At 28.9% G+C, this 23,701-nt stretch overlaps 1 protein-coding gene across 1 annotated transcript in view; it reads left to right on the forward strand.

The window, feature by feature from the left end:
- Nucleotides 1-3,396: 3,396 nt before the first annotated feature.
- Nucleotides 3,397-23,701, forward strand: part of LOC148304294 (protein NDNF-like) — a 46,920-nt gene continuing 26,615 nt past the window's right edge. Inside the window, exons 1-2 of the mRNA XM_088268631.1 lie at nt 3,397-4,020; nt 15,023-15,202. Coding sequence (XP_088124757.1) covers nt 15,024-15,202 — 179 coding nt within the window. The 5' untranslated portion in view covers nt 3,397-4,020; nt 15,023. The remainder of the gene's footprint in view (nt 4,021-15,022; nt 15,203-23,701) is intronic.

Consider the following 23,701-nt stretch of genomic DNA (forward strand, 5'->3'; position numbering starts at 1 on the left):
ATTTTCTGGGCATTCCGAAAGTATGCACAACTTTAAATTGTCGATTTTTGATTTATGACGTTCTTGAAAGGAGTGAGCGATATGTGATTTGAAAAAAAACCTAAAAATTTTTACTAATTATATTATTTCGAGAAATAAAAAGACTTTGTGTTTTGATCCACTCACATTTCATCAATCGACTAGTTTCGGCAACAACCTGTTGACCTCTTCAGGGTTTATTTTATGACTTATGAGTTGTTGCCGAAACTAGTTGGTTAACAATAATGTGAGTGGATGAAAACACAAAGTCTTTTTTATTTATCGAAATAATAAATCAATATTATCCACAAAGTTAATGCTTTTAATATTCAAAACATGTTTATTTATTGTTTCGGTATTCACTTTGAGGAAAGACATAGTGAAATTGTAAAAGAAAAACAACTTTTTACCACGTAAGTTTTATAATAATGACTAGTTTAGGAATCTATGCTTCCATCTTCAGGTCTAAATAAAAACGTATTTATTTAAAGTTGAAGATGGAAGTATAGCTTCCGAAACAAGTCGCTATAATAAAACTCAAGTGGTAAAAAACAAGCGTTTTTCTTTCACAATTTCTTTAATAACTGGTTAAGAATATAAATATCATACTTATATGATGTAACACATTTATGTTTTTATGAACCTCAAATCACGTTTAACGAATGATATCTATTCGATTTCAATTAAGTATTATATATCATTTATTTATGGATTTGGCGTTTAATATGTAGAACTCAATTTGAATTTATGTATTAAATGTTAAATCAAACACAAATTTTTTGAGTTTGACATTCGTTTGAAAATGCAATAACTAGGAGAAACATTTGTCAAAAAAATTATTTTTATGTGTTTTTTAACACTAAAATACAACTTAGTAGACTCAAAAAATCAGTGTTTGATTTAACATTTAATATCTACATATATATATATATATATGTATATATATATATATATATATATATATATATATATATATATATATATATATATATATATATATATATATATATGTATATATATATATATATATATATATATATATATATATATATATATATATATATATATATATATATATATATATATATATATATATATATATATATATATATATATATATATATATATATATGTATATATATATATATATATATATATATATATATATATATATATATATATATATATATATATATATATATATATATATATATATATATATATATATAATATTAAATAAGAAAGGGAAGAAGTAAAGTAAATACATACATAGGAATGTGGATATATCGTAATATTTCCCTCCGACTGTTTTATTCGTGCCGAAGAGATATTGCGTGGTGTGGCGCCCCTGTGCCGCCCCTGCGCCGCCCCTGCGCCGACCCTGTGACGTTGCTCGATGTGTGAAGGGCCCAGGGTATGCAATCAATATGCCAGTGCCCAACGACAGCGGATAACGCCCAAATTTAAAGCCTTTTTTTCAAATTAAGGGCCGCAACAAAGATCAAAGTGCCAAAAGATTCTCATGCGACTTACCATACAGACGTAATTTGATTATGTTTGCATTGGATATCGCATTTCAAGTAAATACAGATTCCTATTTCTTTGTATTAAAAATAAACACAGCAATCGGTTTTTTTTTGTCAATATGTATAAACTACAGAACTAATAAAATATACATTATAATTTTTATTTTTTATTTTTCCTTATAAATGTTTTTTTTTATTTAACATACATAAATATGTATTTATATTTTAATACAACTTCTATATATATTTCTACATTAAATTTATGATTTATAATTTTAGTTGCGCTCAGCTTCTCCAAAAAGAGATTAAGCTCTTGTGTTTGGATATATGTTTTATATATTAATATTAACTATTATTACTATTACTAATATATATTACTTTTAACTTTTACTTAACTACCATATACATATGATGACCCAAATCGGATTACCAGCTAGATAAAATTCATTAAATTTTGCCTAGGAATGGTATCTGAAGCACAAAACTGATCGCCTTGCCTTTACTTAACTAACGAAACAAGGAAGAAGACTTATACTATAATATATTTGTAAGTATAAAAAATATGTTATTTTTAAAATTTATGTAACGAAGCAAAAAATTATTCGTAGGATGTAATGCAACAAAATCAGCGCCTCGAAGTTAAAGCCTATCAAAATTGTAAAGTTTGAGTTGAAGATGACTGATAAAAATTTATTTACACAGAAAATTATGAACAAATGGTTTAGTTTTTAAAACTTTGTTCAAAGCTTGTCCTTCGATCGCAATTGACTGAGCTATATATTGTATTCGACAAGAGTCTGCAGTCAGAGTACGGAGCTTACGGCGTGCATGCATTTAAGGCCCAATATACGATAAATCGCAACATAATTTTCTTCAAACCCAGGTAACATTTGACGTTTTTGAATTTTTTGCTTAAAACACCGTTTATGTATTAAAAAAAGATTTTTCAATGAAATTAATATATGGCTTTGAAAAGAAAAGAGTTATTGAATGGTTAAGAGTTGAAAAACGGTAAAAATATTTTTTCAAAATGTATTCTAAAAATGCTTAATGAAATGGACATCAATAATGTTTCTTTTATAACGTTTAAGAGAAAAATTATTTATGTCTATTTGACTATTTGATTATTTGATAAAGAAATGTTAATTTTTGACATCTCATCAAAGATGAAGAAGAATATGGAAGTCTGGGCATTTACGGGGATGACCGTCTGATGACCGTCATAGGCTGGTTTAAGTGATCACTTTACACACGTGTAACGTTCGCCAATTCTACCCATTATTGACAACCACACTATTCAAATTCTTGGAAGTTCTATATATATGAATCAATTTCGAAACGTTGTTCTTGAATCATTAGAACTTCACTAGAGACATATATTGGTGAGATGGCCCCATAAATGCTCAGACTTCCATAATATTCTTCATATTTGATGAGAAAATAATATGAAAATAACTCCTGTAATTGGAGATAATCCAGATTTTTTTGAACAAGTTTTTAAAATGTTGTAAAGAAATGTTATAATGCTATATAGTTATACTTATATACGAGTACATGACCGTTTTTTTTAGATTACTTTTAAATGAAAACCTGTAATTGGAATTTTATTTTATTTAATTGTTTTATATTTTGTTATTTTTTGTAAATATTCTGTTGATTTTCCAATAAATAAATAAAAAAGCAAAAAACGTGTTTTTTTTTTAATGTTTCATTATACCTATCCTGTTTATCCTGGGATGTTCTGATTTAAATCATCCCCGCGCGGTGGTGGCTCGTGGCCTATGGCGGGAACTGCCGAACGGCCGGAAACAGTCGAGCGGCCGACGCAGGGCTCCGCGCTAGTTCGCAGAGCGAAAACCAACGGAGCTTTCGTCCAAACTAGACCTACAGATGAAAAGCGTGCGCCGGTCAAATTCGCTCGCGATGTCACGTTACTGAAAACCTAACTACAATCTAGCATACTATATAAGTCGACCGAAAATTGTCACAGTGTCATAACGTAATTGACAGCGCGACTTGCAACAGGTGTCACATAAATCGAAAATCATCAGTGAAAAACAAGACCAACTTTAAAAAAAGTTACCAAATAGAATATCAGGATTTTTTTATAATTTATGTAAAATTGTCATAAAATCGAATTTCGCGATTCTAAGTGGAGTTATTTTCGTAAAGTGTTCGTAATATTAACTCATAAATCAAATTTAATACAAATTTAACTTAACTCTAAAAAGTGTCGTAAGTTATTATATATTATATCCGTTACACGTGTTTAGATTTTCTTTAAATAAACAACATTTTTTTAATAAAACAAGTTATATTTGTCTTCTAGCGTTAAAAAAGTTTTTTTTACGTATATTTTTTTTCATTGTGTGATGTAAAATAGAAGTGAGCTTTATTTTTTTAATCATCTGTATTAAAATCTAAAACAAGAAACTTAGTTCGAATTGGATTTACTCTTTTTAGGAAATCATAAAATGTAAGTAACACATTGTAATTATTATATTACTCTTACTTTAAATATCAAATAAAGTATTGATTTTATCCCACCTTTGTTTATTATGTATTAATTTCATTGTAAGCACTATATTTCATTTCATGTTATGTGTGTATCATTGTTAATGAACCATAAATAAATACATTTTATTATAAATATTCATGAAACACTGCTTTTGTTTTTCTTTAATTGAAGTAAATTTGACAAAGTTATAAAAATCCTGTTTTTATACAGAACTGACAATCCCAATAATAAATACACAGGATTTTCATTATTTCTTAATATTTTTCTTAAAATTATTAATATTGACATAAATTTGATTTTTTAATTTCGCGATCCTAAATGGCCTTTGATATTTTTTAAAGTTTTCAATACCGTAATCTAAATAATAAAAAATAAAAAAAGTGGAGGGCTGATCACCTTTCCTTCATGTGTAAACGATCAAGATAACACTGCGTTTATATGACACAGTGCCCTATGCACCATTGAGGTGCGGATAAGGGTTTTATTATTATTATTATAATCTAAATAAATATATGAAAATAAGTTCCTTTTCTTCTAACTGGTGTGCCAAAAAAACATACGAGTATGTACTTATTATAAATATTCATGAAACACTGCTTTTGTTTTTCTTTAATTGAAGTAAATTTGACAAAGTTATAAAAATCCTGTTTTTATACAGAACTGACAATCCCAATAATAAATACACAGAATCACAGGATTTTCATTATTTCTTAATATTTTTCTTAAAATTATTAATATTGACATAAATTTGATTTTTTAATTTCGCGATCCTAAATGGCCTTTGATATTTTTTAAAGTTTTCAATACCGTAATCTAAATAATAAAAAATAAAAAAAGTGGAGGGCTGATCACCTTTCCTTCATGTGTAAACGATCAAGATAACACTGCGTTTATATGACACAGTGCCCTATGCACCATTGAGGTGCGGATAAGGGTTTTATTATTATTATTATAATCTAAATAAATATATGAAAATAAGTTCCTTTTCTTCTAACTGGTGTGCCAAAAAAACATACGAGTATGTACATCAAAAACCATCATGAATTATACTGAACATAAATTTAGGATATAATAACGTCACAAGTACCTACACTTATACAAAATAAAATTTCTTTAGAAAATTTTATAAATGTTTTTTTTCATTATTTTTGATATTTCAACATAGATAAAGAATAATATGGAAGTCTGGGCATTTACAGGCCTTAAGACTGTCATAGGCTGGTTTGAGTGATCGCTTAAACCAGATACACACTTGTAACATTCACCAATTCTACCCATGATTGACCACCAAACTACTCGAATTCTTGAAACTTCTCGATATATTGATCAAACTCAAATCACTAAGAATGTAATGACACATAATCAAGTATTAATTACGTCTTTTTTGTTTTCTTATAAATGTGAGTATAAAAAATCGAAAGCATTTTAAATCTTAGAAAGTATTTAATTTTAGATGTATTATATACATATATATGTCCAAGCAATAATCCCTAGTTTTGCATTCAGGCTTAGGAAAACAGCAAGTAATCCGTTGTAAATGCAAGGGTTTCCCTATAGAATTAGCTTTGTACAACATGTCAGGCTAATTTCGTAGAACGACAACAAATAGGCAAAAAAATAAGGCTCGGATCGAATATCCCAGACACAAAAGTGTCGCTAAATTAATACTCTCTAGCTTCGCAAAATACGTGTGTATATGTATAGATATGTTTATACATATACATATATATATATATATATATATATATATATATATATATATATATATATATATATATATATATATATATATATATATATATATATATATATATATATATATAAAATATATATATATATATTTATATATACATATAAATATATATATATATATATACATATATATATATATATATTTACATATATATATATATATATATATATATATATATATATATATATATATATATATATATATATATATATATATATATATATATATGCACCAACGCAAGGTGATACGTAAAAACTCAAGGGCAATTAAAATAACCAGCAGGTATGTTCATATTCATTGAATTGAATTTTTGAAAAAATTGTTAAGTTAAAAACTCGGTAATTTTATAAATTTACAATCAAATTATAACCGCCCATAAAATTATTGCTGTTATAAGGAGAATTGGACCTCAAAAACGAACCTTTAAGTATTCACGTGTGTCTCTATATCGACAATATGAACATTTCCATAGACTAAATAACCTCATCTCGGACGCTACCATAGACATAATAAATTGGTCACTGCGAATAAATATCTGGTTCTAACACGTGTCGCTCCATGAATTTTACGATTATAATAGTTATAAATATATTTATAAACCACATTGATAGTATAACATCCTATCGGCCAGCATGGATATAATAATACTATTGGCTTCTTTCTTGAAAAAAAAAACATTAAAAAGTCGTGATAAAATCCAAAAATGGTAAAAAAAAAACATTTTTTTTTGTTCTTGATAAAATGACCAATTTGTGATACTAAATGACCGCATGTCGAGTCGACGATAGAAATTCGCTTATAACGCTTTAGTTATTCAGAACTTCTGATATCTCATTTAAAAGTACAGTAGAACCTCTCATAACTAATAATTCGCATAGCGAGTAAAAAAAATAGCATCACGAGTGACAGTGAAAAAGCAAGTCTCTTTTGCACGACATTCATTTGTGAGGCGGGACTTGCGCGCCAGTCAAAACAAAAATGTTTCGCTCAACGAGTAAGATTCTGGAACGAATTATGCTCGTTATTAAATCTTTAGTTATGCTAAATTAGTTGTAAAGAAATAGCCAAGATTTTATATAGATATTTTTCTGGCTAGTTATGGTAATGAAAATATCATAAGTCGTCCGATATCAACGAGTCAATTTCATAATTTAATTGAGTTAAGTCATTTTTTACCTGGAGACATTGCAATAACAAAAAACATATCGGAATATATAAAACCCTAAATAAATCCAATATATTAATAAATGTATTAATATGCAAAATGTAGAAAAATGATGTAATGTAAATATCCATAAGTATATGAAACTGAAAAATTATTCGTAATTAAAATAAGCTGATTTTGAAAAAAATTTAACTATAAAAATTAATAAGAAATTGTTATATTTCAGCATTGATCGTTTTTAAATATTTTTTTTAAATAAAATAAAAATATAATGGATAAAAATTTGATATAAACATAAATATGGAAAAAAAACCGTTCCATATTTATGTTTATATCAAATTTAAAAAAAAAACTTGAAAAGGTAAAATAAGCTTGACCGACAGCATATTTACTTTTTTATTTCATATATTTTATAAACTGAAAATGATACCTTAGACACGAAATGAATTACTTATACTGTTTTATATTATATATTTAAAATTAAATAAAAGTAAAAGCTCTAAATCGAAGTAGGAAAAAAAAGCGGGGGAATACTTTGAGAAGAACGCAATGAAATCTTTGCGTACTAACAGTTTTAGTGATAGTTATATCAATGTTATTTATGAGGGACGACATAACCATGGGTAACCCGTGTAGGTATTTTTGGAAAAGTAAGATAATTTAGACATTTATATTTTGAATAAACAAATTATGGAAAAATGATATCAAACATTTATTATACAAATATTGATGAATCCATAAGAGAAATCAAGAAATTCCGGCATATATTTTATGTGTCATGATTCAGTGTGACTCTATAGAAAAAACATCAAATGAATTATGATGTACCTGTTGAATAGCAACGAGTAGACATTCTGAGATTGATATTTTTAATACACGTAAATAAAGGGTACCAAAAATCATTTAAGAAATTACAAATTTAATTTAATGGAAAACATAATCGCTAATCTGATAAACTTCCTTGTCATGTAATGTATAATTATAAAGAATAAAGAAAGGAAACATTATTTTTTACATGAGAGATTTCTTGTAAAACTTTATGATCGAAGGAATTATAATTTAATTAGCATCGACATTTAGAATTGGATGTTTAAATCACCTGTATGAATCCGGGTAAAGATTATTTCTATTATGTTTTATTATGATTCTAGGGCAATGATATCTTGAGATCGGGTTATAATAATGTAATAATAATATATCATTCGTTTTGCAAAATAAAAAGTGACCATAGCTTTGTCAGGTTGGTCGAATGGTTAGTACAGGTAAGTTCATTGATACCAAAACAGGGCTGTATTGGAATAAGGTAAAAATATTATAATTAATCCACCCATATATTTATTTTCAATTATCAGTTTTGTCAGTTTGGTCTGCCTTATCCAAAAATAAAAAAAAAAATAAAAAATAAGAAAAAAAAAAAATAATATATATATATATATATATATATATATATATATATATATATATATATATATATATATATATATATATATATATATATATATATATATATATATATATATATATATATATATATATATATATATATATATATATATATATATATATATATATATATATATATATATATATATATATATATATATATATATATATATATATATATATATATATATATATATATATATATATATATATATATATATATATATATATATATATATATATATATATACATATTTATATATATATGTTCGAACCGAGAAATTCTAACATCTAAGAGTCGGCAACACTAACCACGGGACCACAACCCGATATAATTATTTATGAGAGTTTTTTTACTTTTCGATTTCTTTCTACGACTATGTATTTTATTTTATTATTACATAATTTTATTTATTAATCTTTGTTTGAAAAATGTAACCTCTATTAAACCCTCAGTTTATAATTAAACTACATACAACCCACGTCTTAGCATTTTTTTTAATCTACATAATTGGAAAATGGATTAAATTTAATAAAAAATATACGTTGGAAAATTTTCGAGAAATCGCTGGAAATAGGGTTTATACCCAGTGGATAATTTTAGTGTGTGGGTACTATGTACGATATTGTCGGTAGGTGTTGTTACTATGGCACACAAAATTAAAGAGTTATGGCCAAATATTTGATGCTCTGATAGTTTACGTAACCGGGTGGAAAATTGATTAAACCTCTGAATATAGACACCCTAGATGACCCCTTTAATATAAAAGGGTAGTAAATTTAGATACTACAATGTATCAATCGTATCGACCAATCATAACAAAATACAAACAATCGATTATTCCGACTGCTGACTCGACGACTTCCTCTGCTTGTATTACCAACTACATTGGTCTCTTAAATTTGTCTTGCTGTTCTTTCTTCAGTCATTCGATTCATATGCTCAAACCATCTCAACACACTTTTCTTAATTTCATCGATAATGCTTATCTCTGCCTTGCATTATTTCCTCATATCAACATTTAAACATCTATCGTACATCGTTATGCCGCACATTCGTTTGATTTATCGCATTTCGACTAAGTTTATTTTTATCCTTCTTTTGCCAACTTCTTGATTAACTCCCACACATTGAGGTTGGAACCAAGACTCCATTGTGCACTGCCAGTTTCTCTGAATGGTTTTTATTTGTTATAACTGAATTCATTGCACCATTCACTCTGTTCTGAGCATTCCATCTCCTTTCAATATCTCTTTATCAATCTTTCCATTTCTATAAAACATACTTCCCAAATAAACGATATCATTTACCTGTTGCAAAATTTCCCCATTTAATTTAACATCCAGATTTACATTATTTTCTTTCAAACATCATAACTTAACGCCAATAAATTATTTTCTTGGCACTAATTATACAATTTTGACACAGCTTCTGCAGGTCTTATCTTCTATTGTAAAAAAAAACACAGCATCTTCAGTATACGAAAGGCAACAGGGAGTCAAAGCGATCATTTGATAATCAACGAAAAAAATCATAAAAATATAATTCTGAAACCCCATTTTAAATTTCTCTTTTACATGTTTAATATTTTTTTGTTGAAAATACCAAGGTAAGAAAACTTGAAAAAAATAAATTATTTTGCATAGCTTCGGTATGGGCCTGAAACACGGTGTATAATATATAGTACGTTCAGCCAGGTGCTATAAAAACAAATTGGTTGGAGGGGAATAGAATAATTGGCTTTTTTTCAAGAGAGAGTTTTTTACTGGGTCGTTTTTTGCTAGTGACCTAATCACTTGTTCCATGAATGAATCGAATTTATGCTAGGCAGAAGATGTTAAAAATAGGCTAAATGATTGTCGCGTAGTATACGTAAAAATGTGCAATATATTTCTTAACGGTATATATTTAGAATTTCACTTCATTTTACTTTAAATATACTGCTATTTCTTTGAATAATTTATGTTATGTGCTTATTTTAATGTATTTAAAATGGTTTACACACAATATCACCATTAGAACAGTGCACACTTCACGTTAAGGCACTCACCTTACCCTGGTATCATTTAACTTCTTCTTCTTCTTCTTCTTCTTCTTTTAGGACTAGGTCCTGTCATTCTCGGGTCGCTCCTGGGAGGTGGAAGACCAGCTATCCTTCCATTGTTTAAGTGGTCTTCCTGGGGGTCTGATCCCGCCTATGCTGCTGTCCGCTGCCACCCTCACCACTCAATCCGAACTCGCTCTTCTCACATGATCTCTCCAGAAACGTTTTCTTTCTCTTCCCCATCGCACAACATCTTCAACATCGCAGATTTTTCTTATATCTGAGTTTCTTACTCTGTCGCGAAGCGTTAGGCCTGCAATGGGTTGTAGAGTCTTCATTTCGGATGTCCTAAGAAGGCTTTTTGCCCTCGCGGTGTCGGCTCTTGTTTCCGTGCCGTATGTCAGGATCAGTCTTACGCAGGTTTTATAGATCCTCACCTTACTCTCTTTCAGCATGTATTTGTTTCTCCATACAAATTTTTTTAAGCATCCAGCTACAGCAAAGGCCTTATTTGCTTGCTCTCTTACTTCATTGTAGATTGTAACATTTAATGCAATTGATTTTTTTGCTTAAACACCGTTTTCGTATTGGAAATTTACGTTTTTCTTTTAAATAAATGTATAGTTTTGAAAAAAAGTGTTATTGAAAGATAAGGAGATAAGAAAAAAATTCTCAAAAAAGTATGATGGAGAATGGTCACTTTCAATTTTGTTCTCACGTCACGAATTGGAGAAAAAAGTACATTTTTAATATCTCAACATAAATGAAGAAGAATATGGATGTCTGAGCATTTACAGAGCTTATGACTTGTCATAGGCTAGTTAAGTGATCACTTTACACACGATCAATTCTTAAAAAGCCACTCTCCAAAAATTCACACAAAAATCTGAACCCTGCAGATTTTCGAATAATAGGAGAATGGGAAAACATCTATGAATAATATAGAAAAATATTTAAATGAACCAACGATCTAAATAAAAGACCCATTCCAGATTTGTGAACAAGTATTTGGATACACTCAAAACGAAAAAATTTATTGTTTCCATTTATTGTACAAGTTGAAAGACCAGAAAAAGCTTCGACATTAATTCATAGCAGAATTTAGGCAACCTTAAAAATCCAAAATAAATGAAGTCTGAACGTTATGGATTTTTAACGCTAGCAGATAATTAGACAGTGGGAAAATATTCATGAATAAGTTCGAAATGAAAATATTCATGAATACGTTCGAAATGAAATTATTGAAAAATATTTATGAATAGGTTCGAAATGATAATAATAGTAAAACCCTTATCCGCACCCCAATGGTGCATAGGGCACTGCGTCATATAAACGCAGTGTTATCTTGATCGTTTACAAATGAAGGAAAGGTGATCAGCTCTCCGCTTCAGGTACCAGTCCAGGGTAATATTGAATAAATATGACAGTGAAAAAAATCACTTATATTTATTTTACCCCCCTTGGAAATCGAACCCGGGACCTCCATAACGGTAGCCGAGCGTGCTGACCATTACACTACGAAGGCGAACATGGACGTGGTTCGAAATGAACACATTGAAAACTATTCAAGAACAGGTTCCAAATGAGCATACTGAAAAATATTCAAAAATAGTTTCCAAATGAAAACATTGAAAAATATTCATGAATAGTTTCTAAATGAAAATAATGAAAAATATTCATGAATAGGTTCGAAATGAAAACATTAAAAAATATTCAAGAATAGGTTCCAAATCAAAATATTCAAATGAACTAATGACCTGAGTAAAATATCCATTCGGTATTATCGGTTTCCTATTCTCGTTAGCGGACATCGAGGGTAACACATTACTCAGAACAATTTACGCATTAGTCAGCTACTCCAGACTCACAGCTCGAACGCAGGACCTGCCTCAACATTCTCAAATAGCGTCATCGTAATATTTATATTTACAAACAAATCCTATGCTCGGTAGCGCCGCGTCACGTCACTTTACATAGCGCAAAATGCAACTCATGACTACTGCTATTAGGCGACATAGCGACACTTGTAATATACAGGTTGTTCCAAAATAATTTTAATTATAAATGCATATTATTTTTTGACATCTCATCAAAGATGAAGAAGAATAAGGAAGTCTAGGCATTTACGGGACTGACGATTGGATGGATTAAGTGATCACTTTACACACGTGTAACATTCACCAATTCTACCCATTATTGACAACCACACTACTCAAATTCTTGGAAGTTTTACATATATGAACCAATTTTGAAACATTATTCTTGAATCACTAGAACTTCACAAGAGACATCTATTGGTGAGATGAAATGTATTAGTATTAGTATATGTATATATATATATATATATATATGTATTTATATAAATATATGTTTATAATATATATATATATATATATATATATATATATATATATATATATATATATATATATATATATATATATATATATATATATACACACATATTTCTAACAAAATAATTTTAATTATAAATGCATATTATTTTTTGACATCTCATCAAAGATGAAGAAGAATAAGGAAGTCTAGGCATTTACGGGACTGACGATTGGATGGATTAAGTGATCACTTTACACACGTGTAACATTCACCAATTCTACCCATTATTGACAACCACACTACTCAAATTCTTGGAAGTTTTATATATATGAACCAATTTTGAAACATTATTCTTGAATCACTAGAACTTCACAAGAGACATCTATTGGTGAGATGAAATGTATTAGTATTAGTATATGTATATATATATATATATATATATATATATATATATATATATATATATATATATATATATATATATATATATGTATTTATATAAATATATGTATATAATATATATATATATATATATATATATATATATATATATATATATATATATATATATGTATATATATATATATATATATATATATATATATACATATATATATATATAAATATATATATATATATATATATATATATATATATATATATATATATATATATATATATATATATATATATATATATATATATATATATATATATATATATATATATATATATATATATATATATATCTGTGTGGGTATACGTTTTTAAAAAGACGTATTATATTTCAGTTTGTACATATTTCAAATATTCATATATTTGATATTAACAGAAAACAAAAAATTAATAAAACGAAAACAAAAAAAGTTAACAATAAGTACTTACTATATGAGTTATAAAATTTAAAAGAAGAAGCTACTTAGATCTTTTTGTTTAATAAATACTTTCAGCAAAGTTTTATTTCTTGTGTCCCATATCAAAAAGCCACCTTTTTACTCTTTTTTATTTAATTATTTACTTCACTAACTAAGAATTAAAATATAATGTTTAGAATTTTTCGTTTACGTTTGTATACCGGGGATGACACCAGCACCATCCATGTATTTCATAAATTTCTGTTCTAAATTAAACAACTGCATTAAAAAAACACCCTGTGAAGTCTACAGGTACAGAGTGTTTTTTTGCTACGCAATATAAAAAATATTGCTTTAAAATGCTGGTAAGGTTTTTTTTAATTTTAAGTAGAAACAGAAAAAAAAACTATTTCAAACTATAACACTGCAGAATAACACTTTTTTCTATTGTCGATAACGGAGAAAAATTAGGCTTGACCAATTTTTGACAGCTGTCAAAGTGTTAAAATTACTAAATAAAAAAGACGTATTATATTTCAGTTTGTACATATTTAATACTTAATTATGAATACAATAAATAATAAAAATTGTTAATACTACTTAAAGGGTGCATTAAATAAATTGTAAAATATATTATAAGAGAGAATAACTAAGAAAGTATATTTGGCGAATGTGACTTGGCACGATCAGATCAATCAGATCCTAAAATCTGGTGGTGTCAAAAATCCTTCACATGCGTTCATCTAGTCATACGTGCCCTCCGATAAGGCAGACTTTTAACACCACCAGATTTTAGGTTCTGATTGATCTGACCGTGCCAAGTCTTTTTCGGCCATCCTCGTTCTGTTCTCCAATTTTTTATATTACCTACTATAGCGTACAAATAAGCCTCCCGATTTCAAGATAGTTTTAATAGATCAATATTTTTATACAAAGCTTTCCAACCGCATTCCCAGATCTGAGACAGAAGCATCTAGGCTTCTTGAGAGACCTTCTTTTGCAAAGCAATTTTCGTTTTTATTTTATGAACTAAGTTGCGAAATTTATAGAAAATGTGAAACAAAATTGTATCGCAATTTTACTGTGAATTTATGTACATTAAAATTTTTTCAATATCCCTGTCACTGCCAATCTAAATAAATACAAGTTTGTAAAACCACCACCAAATTTTCTAGAAGTGCCTTGGTGTAGGCAGTGAAAAGAATTAGTAGTTATTTAGTTCAGTTCGTCAGCTAGATCCGATTCCAACCCGACGTTGGGTGGCACACAGACGCCTCAAAACCCCGACCAGCACAGCAGACAGACAGACACGGAACAGTGCAAGGACATTTTAATTGTGTTCAATTATTTGTTTTATTTTCAGCATGATTCTTCGGTGGCTGATAGTACTGTGCGCTCTCCCCCTGGCGCACCCCTCGCCCGCCCCCGCCCCCGCCCAGAACCACAAGTCGCCGCCCAACGTGGAGCTCACCTTCCTGAAAACTGGACTTCTTCCCAAGGAGCATCAGGTCTCGCTTTACCTCAGCAAAGGCGAGATCAAAAGGTTCGCATAATTTAATTATTTGTTTGGCGTAAAACTACAAATACTTTCCTGCGCATAAGGGTTAGAAGAATAATATCATCTGACCAACCAAATTCTATTGTTAACATTTTGAGATTGGTAATTTTTGAAAAAAAAACAACATTCACATGTGGAGGTCCTCACCAAAACTTTACAACTCCACTATAAATGATTTTAAGTAATCAGGAATTGTACCTTGTAAAATTTGTACGTTTTGGTGCGATTTGATGATTTCATATTGGTTTAACACAGGATCGGTCACTTTTTTTTATTCGGGAATTGTACAACTTTACGTTTAGTAAAAGTATATAATAAAAAATAGTTACATTCATAAAAAAACGAAACCCAACTACACAATTCCACATTTATGTTATAATAATAACGATAAAAAAACATCAATAGATAAAAAATATAATAAAGAGAGTGGGAGTGTGTGTGAATGAGGAAGGGAGTAAAAGGGTAAGGGTATGGTTTTGTCGCAACTTTAATTAAGATTTCGATAGAATACAGTAATCAGAACAGATTTGCATTAAAAATTTTGCATTAATTTTTTTGCACTATCTATTGGAAATGTAACTTTTTGTTGAGGACCTCCACATATATTCGTCATTTGATTGCAAATTAATTTGATAAAATTTTTAAAAGGATTATGCCGTAATATTTCTGGGATTAATTAATGAAGGACTCACAATTAGTATGCGATCGACTGAGCTAGAAACTGGTCATTGCACGATTTAAAAAAAAAAACAATTTGACTTTTTTACAGAAATAATCATATTGATTTTTTTTAAACTCATTACCCTTCAATAACTCTTTTCTTTTTAAAACCATATATTAATCCACAACATTTTTTTTTTAATAAAACGGTGTTTTAAGAAAAAAGAAATCAATTACGTCAAATGCTACCTGGGTTTAAAGAAAATGATGTGAGTTGCGATTTATCGTATATTGGGCCTTAAGAAATGCATGAAAATGAAAAGTCTTTCGTCAAATCGTAGAGAATTTAAAAAAAATATAACACTCAAAATAATGGCAAATCAAAATCAGGAATCTGCCTTATGTTTCGAAGATTTCAAATTTAAAAGAAATATATTTATTGATTTCTTCTTCTTCTTCTTCTTCTTTATAAGCCCTCTGACCTCCATTGCGACACACAGCGACAATATCGTCAGACCATCTCTTTTGGGGTCTTCCGACACCTCTTTTGCTCTCTCAAGGTCTTTATCGTAGAATTCTTGGGGTCCATCTCCTTGCAAAGCAAACAACATTAATCGGAATTATTGACTTCATATTATTAAAAAAATAAAATAACGAAACCGCTTTCAAACAAAGTTTCTAGGTATGGCAGAATTGGGAGGAAAAATTGACCAATTACAGCCATGAGACACCTAGACAGCCACGTCAGATTCAAAAATATGATTTCGCTAAAACTGCCAAACCTAGCCTGACCAAACCTGTCGTTACTGAGTCAAAAGTAACCTATTTTTAATTAATGTTTTACTTACTAAATACTTTGAATACTTACTAAGTAAAATATTTAGAAATCCTAAAAATAAACTGCAACATTTTGAAACAATAGAAATTCATAAGAATATAAATGACAATAAACCCATAATTAACAATATGACAATGACTAAAGCCTCCCCCCTTTTGTCTATGTTCCCTCTGATAAGAAATAAAAAATAAAAATTAAATTAAATTAATAAATAAAAATAAGAAACAGCTACTACCCCCTCTTCGACCTTCAACGTCCCAAGGACCCAACTCTAAAATTTGGAATTATCTTCACATACGGTGTTTGAAAATGATGCGAAATGCATCGAAACACGTGTCTCAGTAGATTTTAAGAAATAGTGGTATTTACTAAGTAAATCATTAATTAAAAATGGATAGATTTTACCACACAGTGACTGCCGAATCTATTAATGAAATCAATTTTACCGTTGAAGACACTTGTTTAATTGCGAACAGAGAATTGAGTTGTAAGACAAGTCAGAGATAATCTTAAATTCAGCGAGTCAAAATAAAACTCACGAAGCGAATTGGTAATGCGAAGGCCTGAATTATGATCTAGGTGTTCCTATGTGTAGCACATACATCTTGTGGATATACAGTAGAGCTCTTCCAGGTGTAATTTATCGTTATTTATTGTTCCTGCTTCCGGTGATTAGCCTTGGTCTCTCATTATTCCATTCGTAATGTTACCATAAAAGTTTGTGGGAAAGTCGATTATTTTTATTTAAGCCAATCCCTAACTATCGCTTTGGTATAATTAACATAAATTAGATATATACATTAGAGTTTAATAGAATAAAGTCGATTTTTCACACCAAATCTGAATTCAACCATTGTTCACTCATTGTTCAATATTATCAATACGACACATAAAACGCTTTGTCAAGTAACTAAAATGCTTAAAAACAAATAAACAAAATTTCACGAAAAAATATGAAGAAAAAAAACTCATAAAAAATTTAATACACTGTAAAACTCTTCTTCTTCTTCTAAACCTTATCCGCACTAAATGGTGCATAGGGCACTGCACCATATTGACGCAGTTTTATTTTGATCGTTACATACAACAAGGCTTGGTGATCACTCCTGTGCTTCAAGGAGCAGTCCAGGGTAATATTAGATAAATATTAGAGTGTGAAATCATCAATTTTTATTTTCATCCCCCTTGAAGTCGAACCCGGGACCTCCAGCACGGTAGCTAAACACGCTAACCATTATACCACTGAGACGGACAAATATTATGTATTTAATACTCATGTATAGTTTTATAAAACTACATATAATAAGCAAAAGCTAGAATTCACAGAAAATAATAGCAAGAAAAAGTGCACTAACGTGAATGAAATAAAAATAAATCCAATATTTCATAAAGAAAATAGGAATTAAAAATTACATTTTTAAAAATGGGAAATAGAAATTAGTTTTCAAAAATATGCAAAAAAAACTACCCTCATTATATTTTATTAGCGTTTACAACTGATGTTACATTTCTTTGCTGAATACGAAAAAATTGTAATAAATGTCAAATGAACACAGATAACCAATAATCAAAAATTACTTTTTCAAGGTATTAAAGGACGTTTTACTCCGGAATTTGTGCTTATACAATCAAATATGAAACAAACAAATTATCGAATCAATAAATTAGGCGTATTACAATTTAAGGCTTCTAAAAAGTTGTAAATACCTTTTATATATAATATTTAAAACAGAAAATCCTAAAAGTAGCATCCCTCGAGTATTTTAGTCGTTTCAAACATGGTAAATTTGAAACCAAATATATTTATAAGTTATATTATATTTAATTTATAAAATAGCTTATAAATACAAATATTTAGTTTCAATTTTACTATGTTTGAATTTACTAAAATACTCGAGGGACGTTACTTTCAGGATTTTCTGTTTTAAATATTATTAATTCAAAAATATTAAAAAATCATTTGATAACGCATGGTAAAATAATATATATATATTTGTTAATGTGTTTAAGTTACAAGGCAATAAATTGATAACAAAATTTCTATTTTATCGATAGTTTTCTATCTGAATGTTCTATTGTATGTTGATCTCCCCTAGAGATCGCACCTGACTGACCATAAAATATGTGTGTATATTTTAGTATATTTTTTCCTCATATTAAATAACAACGATACTCTTGTAATAAATACTGTAATAATAATTATGAAGCATTTAGTTCGAAGTTATAAAAGAAATTAATAAATAAAAATAAAAACCTAAATATCCCTTAGTTAAATTTTGATTAGAAAATTTACAGATATGTTTTTGTAGTGATTGTCCTGACAAAGAAATGGGTACGTCTCGAAACTGGTAAACAAAAATTCTCGGTTAGTGGTTGTATACAAATATTACAAATATTTTTGTAAAAAAATTAAATAAATAATTCTGACAAAGTAAATGCTTTAAATATTAATAATATTGATAGTATAATATTTTCACATTTATTTTTTAATTATTATCATTCACTTTTAAACCTGTATACAAATAATGTATGTAAATAAAAAAGATATCTTTTATGTACTAAAATAAATAAGATGTATAAAGTAACATATCTACATACTAATAAAAATAAATAATTGTTCATTTAATACCAAAGTTGTATATCATTAAAAACCACTGGCTGTCGGATCTAATAAATTAACAATTTATTTTCCAGTTTCCTAACTGAGCTTTTTATTTTATTTATTATTTTACTTTTTTCATAACATTAAGTAGTGAGTTATGAAAGAAATGTTATATTTAGCATTCATTGCATCCATCGTTTGACAAAATTTGAGTATTTTTATTTTTATTTAAATCTAATTATGTATGCTGTCGGATCTAATAAATTAACTATATATTTCTTAGCCTCTTATTTTAGTTTTTTTTTTATTTATTATTATCTTACGTTTATTTTTATAACATTTTATGGTGAATCAGGTTGTAATATTGTGCATTTATTGAAGCCATCTTTTGACATCAAACTAAATAATTCTCTTTTTTACGATATTTTTAATTCTAATGCTTCATGACCCGTAAAAATTAAGTCAATGCAAAGTTCAATTAATGTTTTTTGTAATGAAAATTCAAACATTTTTGTATAGTAGGAAAGACAATCTTCGATATTTTTCCCTGTTCTGCTTCTATAAATCGACTTATCCCAATATTTAACATTTTCTCTCGTATTAATTTCTTAACAAAACTTAACATTGTCTTTTTTAACCCTTAACTGCCCAGGCCATGGAAACCCCTCCAATGTAATAATAATCCATTTTCTAAAAAAATGGGCGTGATCCGACGACCATCTCTATGCGTTTAACCAACTGAGGTTTATTAATACAAGTTAGGACTTAATTACGACTTTTCGGCATTATATTATAAATCCCACAAAGGTATCCTTTGATATTGTTCAAAGTGGCAGCTTGGCGCATTTTACGTGAAACGTGTCAAGATGCAAGCCATCGCTGCATTTTATATGACAATACGTATACAGCGCCGGTGCAGGCTGCTGCATTCGTCTGGATCAGAGTCTTTATCAGAAATGCACTTGTAGTTCGTCCTGGATTTGGGAATGTTCGGACATTCATCATTGAGCCGACATGGGACCTCCCATCAGAACATAAATTTACCCCCTGACACGACTTGTACAGGGCCACCAAACAGAAACCATCGCCTTCATTTTTACATCCAACCGTTCAAAAGCCATTTTTATTTACGCGTTCTATTTATATGATCAAAAAATACATGCTTTTATTGATTGTACCAAACTCTAGATTTAAAACCCTTAAGGGTGATATATCAAGATATACATTAGATACTAAAACAATAAAGAACATGAGTATGCAGTGATCACTGAAGCCAGCCAGTGCCAGATAAGTCCTGTAAGTAGTCTCTAAGCTTTTATAATCCCGTATAATTTCTTAAAATTTTGTATTAAAATATATACATCTTATTGTACACATTCATTACATTTTTTACACACCTTAATATTTATGAATTAAAATGATTAAATGAAAAAGTTACTTCATATTATGACCGCCTTCTCGATTAAATAATGACTTCTTGTTATAGTAAATCTTTACATAATTTGCTTTTTGCATTCAATTATGTAGAGCTTACTCCCCAATTAGTATATAAATTTGAGTATGTTTTGCGTATTTTTAACTCCTGTTTCAAATTCGATATCAAAAACTCAAACTGGGAATAAATTCAAACCGAAAAATGTTAGGAATAGCATGTTAATCGGTTAACCAAAAAAGTATCAGTTAAATATTAATCACATGTTAACATCTAAACCGTTTCACTCGATAAAACACAAAAGTGTGCTTCTAGACTGCAATACTATTTTATGACCAATATGTATAAGTTCAAAAATATAAATAATACAAGATTATTCAAGTTTTTTAAATGCATGTTAACTTCCTTTATCCTATTCAACTTTTTAAAATGCAAATACTAGAATACAATTGCCGTAAATCTCTTGTTAGAATTTTTTCCAGTTATTCATCGCTTAATTTACAAGAAGCTCATTCGACTAGTATTGTGTAGTATTCTTTTTTTTAGATGGTAAAAAATGACTTGCAAAACATTATATTAGCTAACCCTGCGATTGATGCTTATTCCCGTTAACATGGCATCTTCACGAGTGAACGAAATGATATCTTTTAGTATTTGCGGCATGGACCGTGCAAAAATATCACAGCTTTGGAAACGAACTGTAGAATCTGTCAGTTGCAATATTGCCCAAAGCATAAATAATTGCCTTTGTTCGAAAACTGCGAACGGCGCGAACTTAACCGTTTCATTTTCCGCAGATCGCCAAAATAAAACTACATCGCAAAGTTACATTATGATTAGGCTTACCATACGTCCCGGTTTGACCGGGATTGTCCCGGTTTCAGACACGGGTCCCGGAGTCCCGGCCGGTTTAGATTTTGTCCCGGTTTTTGCGAGCCCTGTCTATTAATCTATTCAGACGGTGCATTTTTTACATAGAATTATGGAAAAACAGTTTCGGCATCGCCGAAATTTTAATATGAATTGGACAACAAAAACAAATGTCCTTAGACAGTTTTCTAGTTAAAAACAATTTTTTTTTTTTTTTATAAAATTAAACAACTTTGTTTTAACCACTTTTTTAATATTAGTACACTTCAACCTACCGGTTTCGACAAGAACCTTGTCATCATCAGGGTTTATTAAATTCTAAAACATCAAGATGTTAAGAATTTAACAAACTCTAATGATGACAAGGTTCTTTCAAAAGCGGTAGGTTAAAGTGTACTTATAATAAAAAAGTGGTTAAAACAAAGTTGTTTTATTTTATAAAGTTCATAAAATGTGCCACAAAGTATCTGCGAAAAACATTCAAGAAATTTATTAATTATCACAAATATTTTTTTTTTTTTGTTTTTTTTTTTTTTAATTTAAATTGTATTCAAAGTTGTTACACTCATTAAAATGTATAAGTAATTTTATGTAAATAAACTTTCATAAAAATTACAATTTAAATAAACTTTAATAAAAATATTACGGAACGCATTATCGTATTTTACATTGATTTCTATGGGAAGAAATATTTCGCTAAACGAGTAAGATGCTGGGACGAATTATGCTCGTTATAAGAGGTCCCACTATTTTTTCTTTTCCCTACCTGTCCCGGTCAAGAGCTCCATTATTATGGTAAGCCTAATTATGATACATTATCTACGTATGTAATGTGTAAAGTGGCAAGTCTCTTTCGCTCCATTTTTCGTCGCGCGTATTTCTGGCCGGCTTGATTTATGCGATGCAACGCTTCTATGAAGCGGTCATTTTTTTTACTCGATTCGCATTTTGTGCACTTCGTCAAAGTCAAATGAATTTAGCCTCCAGAAATTGTGCAATTATTTATGTTAAAACTGAACATCTGTCGCGTGATTTATCGGTCTTCTCGTAAATGGCAGATTATAATTCGAGGAAATGTTAAACGGACTTTGTATGAGAAATTTATCGCTTTTAAATACATAATATCTTTGCACACTCGTAATATGATTGGAAGGGCTCGGAGGAAGAACAACCTAATTATAGCAACACTGACTGCAGTTCGAGATGCACTCATTCACGCATGAGATACGACTATAACCTAATAAAAAATCAAATAAATAGTCATTTTTACTATTAACGCCACTGCCATGGTGTTATCATTTTTATGCATATTACAACTACTGAATATTTTTTATTTTCTTTGTTCTAAATTAATGAATATGCTCAAATGTGCTAATAGTAATATGTTAAATGTGCTAATAGTTGAGTGTGCTTATAGCATCCCTTCCTTATTTCACCATTCGAACATCTGTCATACATCGTTTTGCCGCATATTCCTCTGAGAGATCGCATTTCGACTGCGTTAAGTCTATTTCATCTATATTTTGCTCCATCCTTCTTATCCACACTTAGGGTTGGAACCAGGACTCCATTGTGTATTGCCAGTTTAGCTTTCGCGGAAAGGTTTTTATTTGCTAAAACTGATTTCAGTGCACCGTTCACTCTGTTCCCAGTATTCACTCTCCTTTCTATATCTTTATCAATCTTTCCATCACTAGAAAACGTACTTCCTAAAATTTAATTTTTTTAGTGAAAGTTATAATATGAGTGCTCAGAATGAGAAGCAAGTTATGACGTCGTAAGATGACGCATTTGTGGGAATTACACTCGATATCTAGACGAGAGACAATCTCCATCACAGGAATGGTTTTCTTCTATTTTTAGAATGAGATCTCGACATTTCTCCTTTCAGAATATTGACTGACGTTATTTATGTCACGTTCACTTTAGCCTGGCATACTGAGGTTATTTTATATACCCTTAAATACTCATGTTCGCCTGTGAGGCGTCAGTATAAATAATGCACGTTTAGTAACTAAAAGTTTTATAAATAATAAAAAATAACATAAACATGGCAGTAATAAATACCTTTATACATTTTTA

The sequence above is a fragment of the Brachycentrus maculatus genome, unplaced genomic scaffold (assembly GCF_059751285.1).
Source record: "Brachycentrus maculatus isolate JH-2025_06_01 unplaced genomic scaffold, ASM5975128v1 h1tg000326l, whole genome shotgun sequence".
Classification (NCBI taxonomy): domain Eukaryota; kingdom Metazoa; phylum Arthropoda; class Insecta; order Trichoptera; family Brachycentridae; genus Brachycentrus; species Brachycentrus maculatus.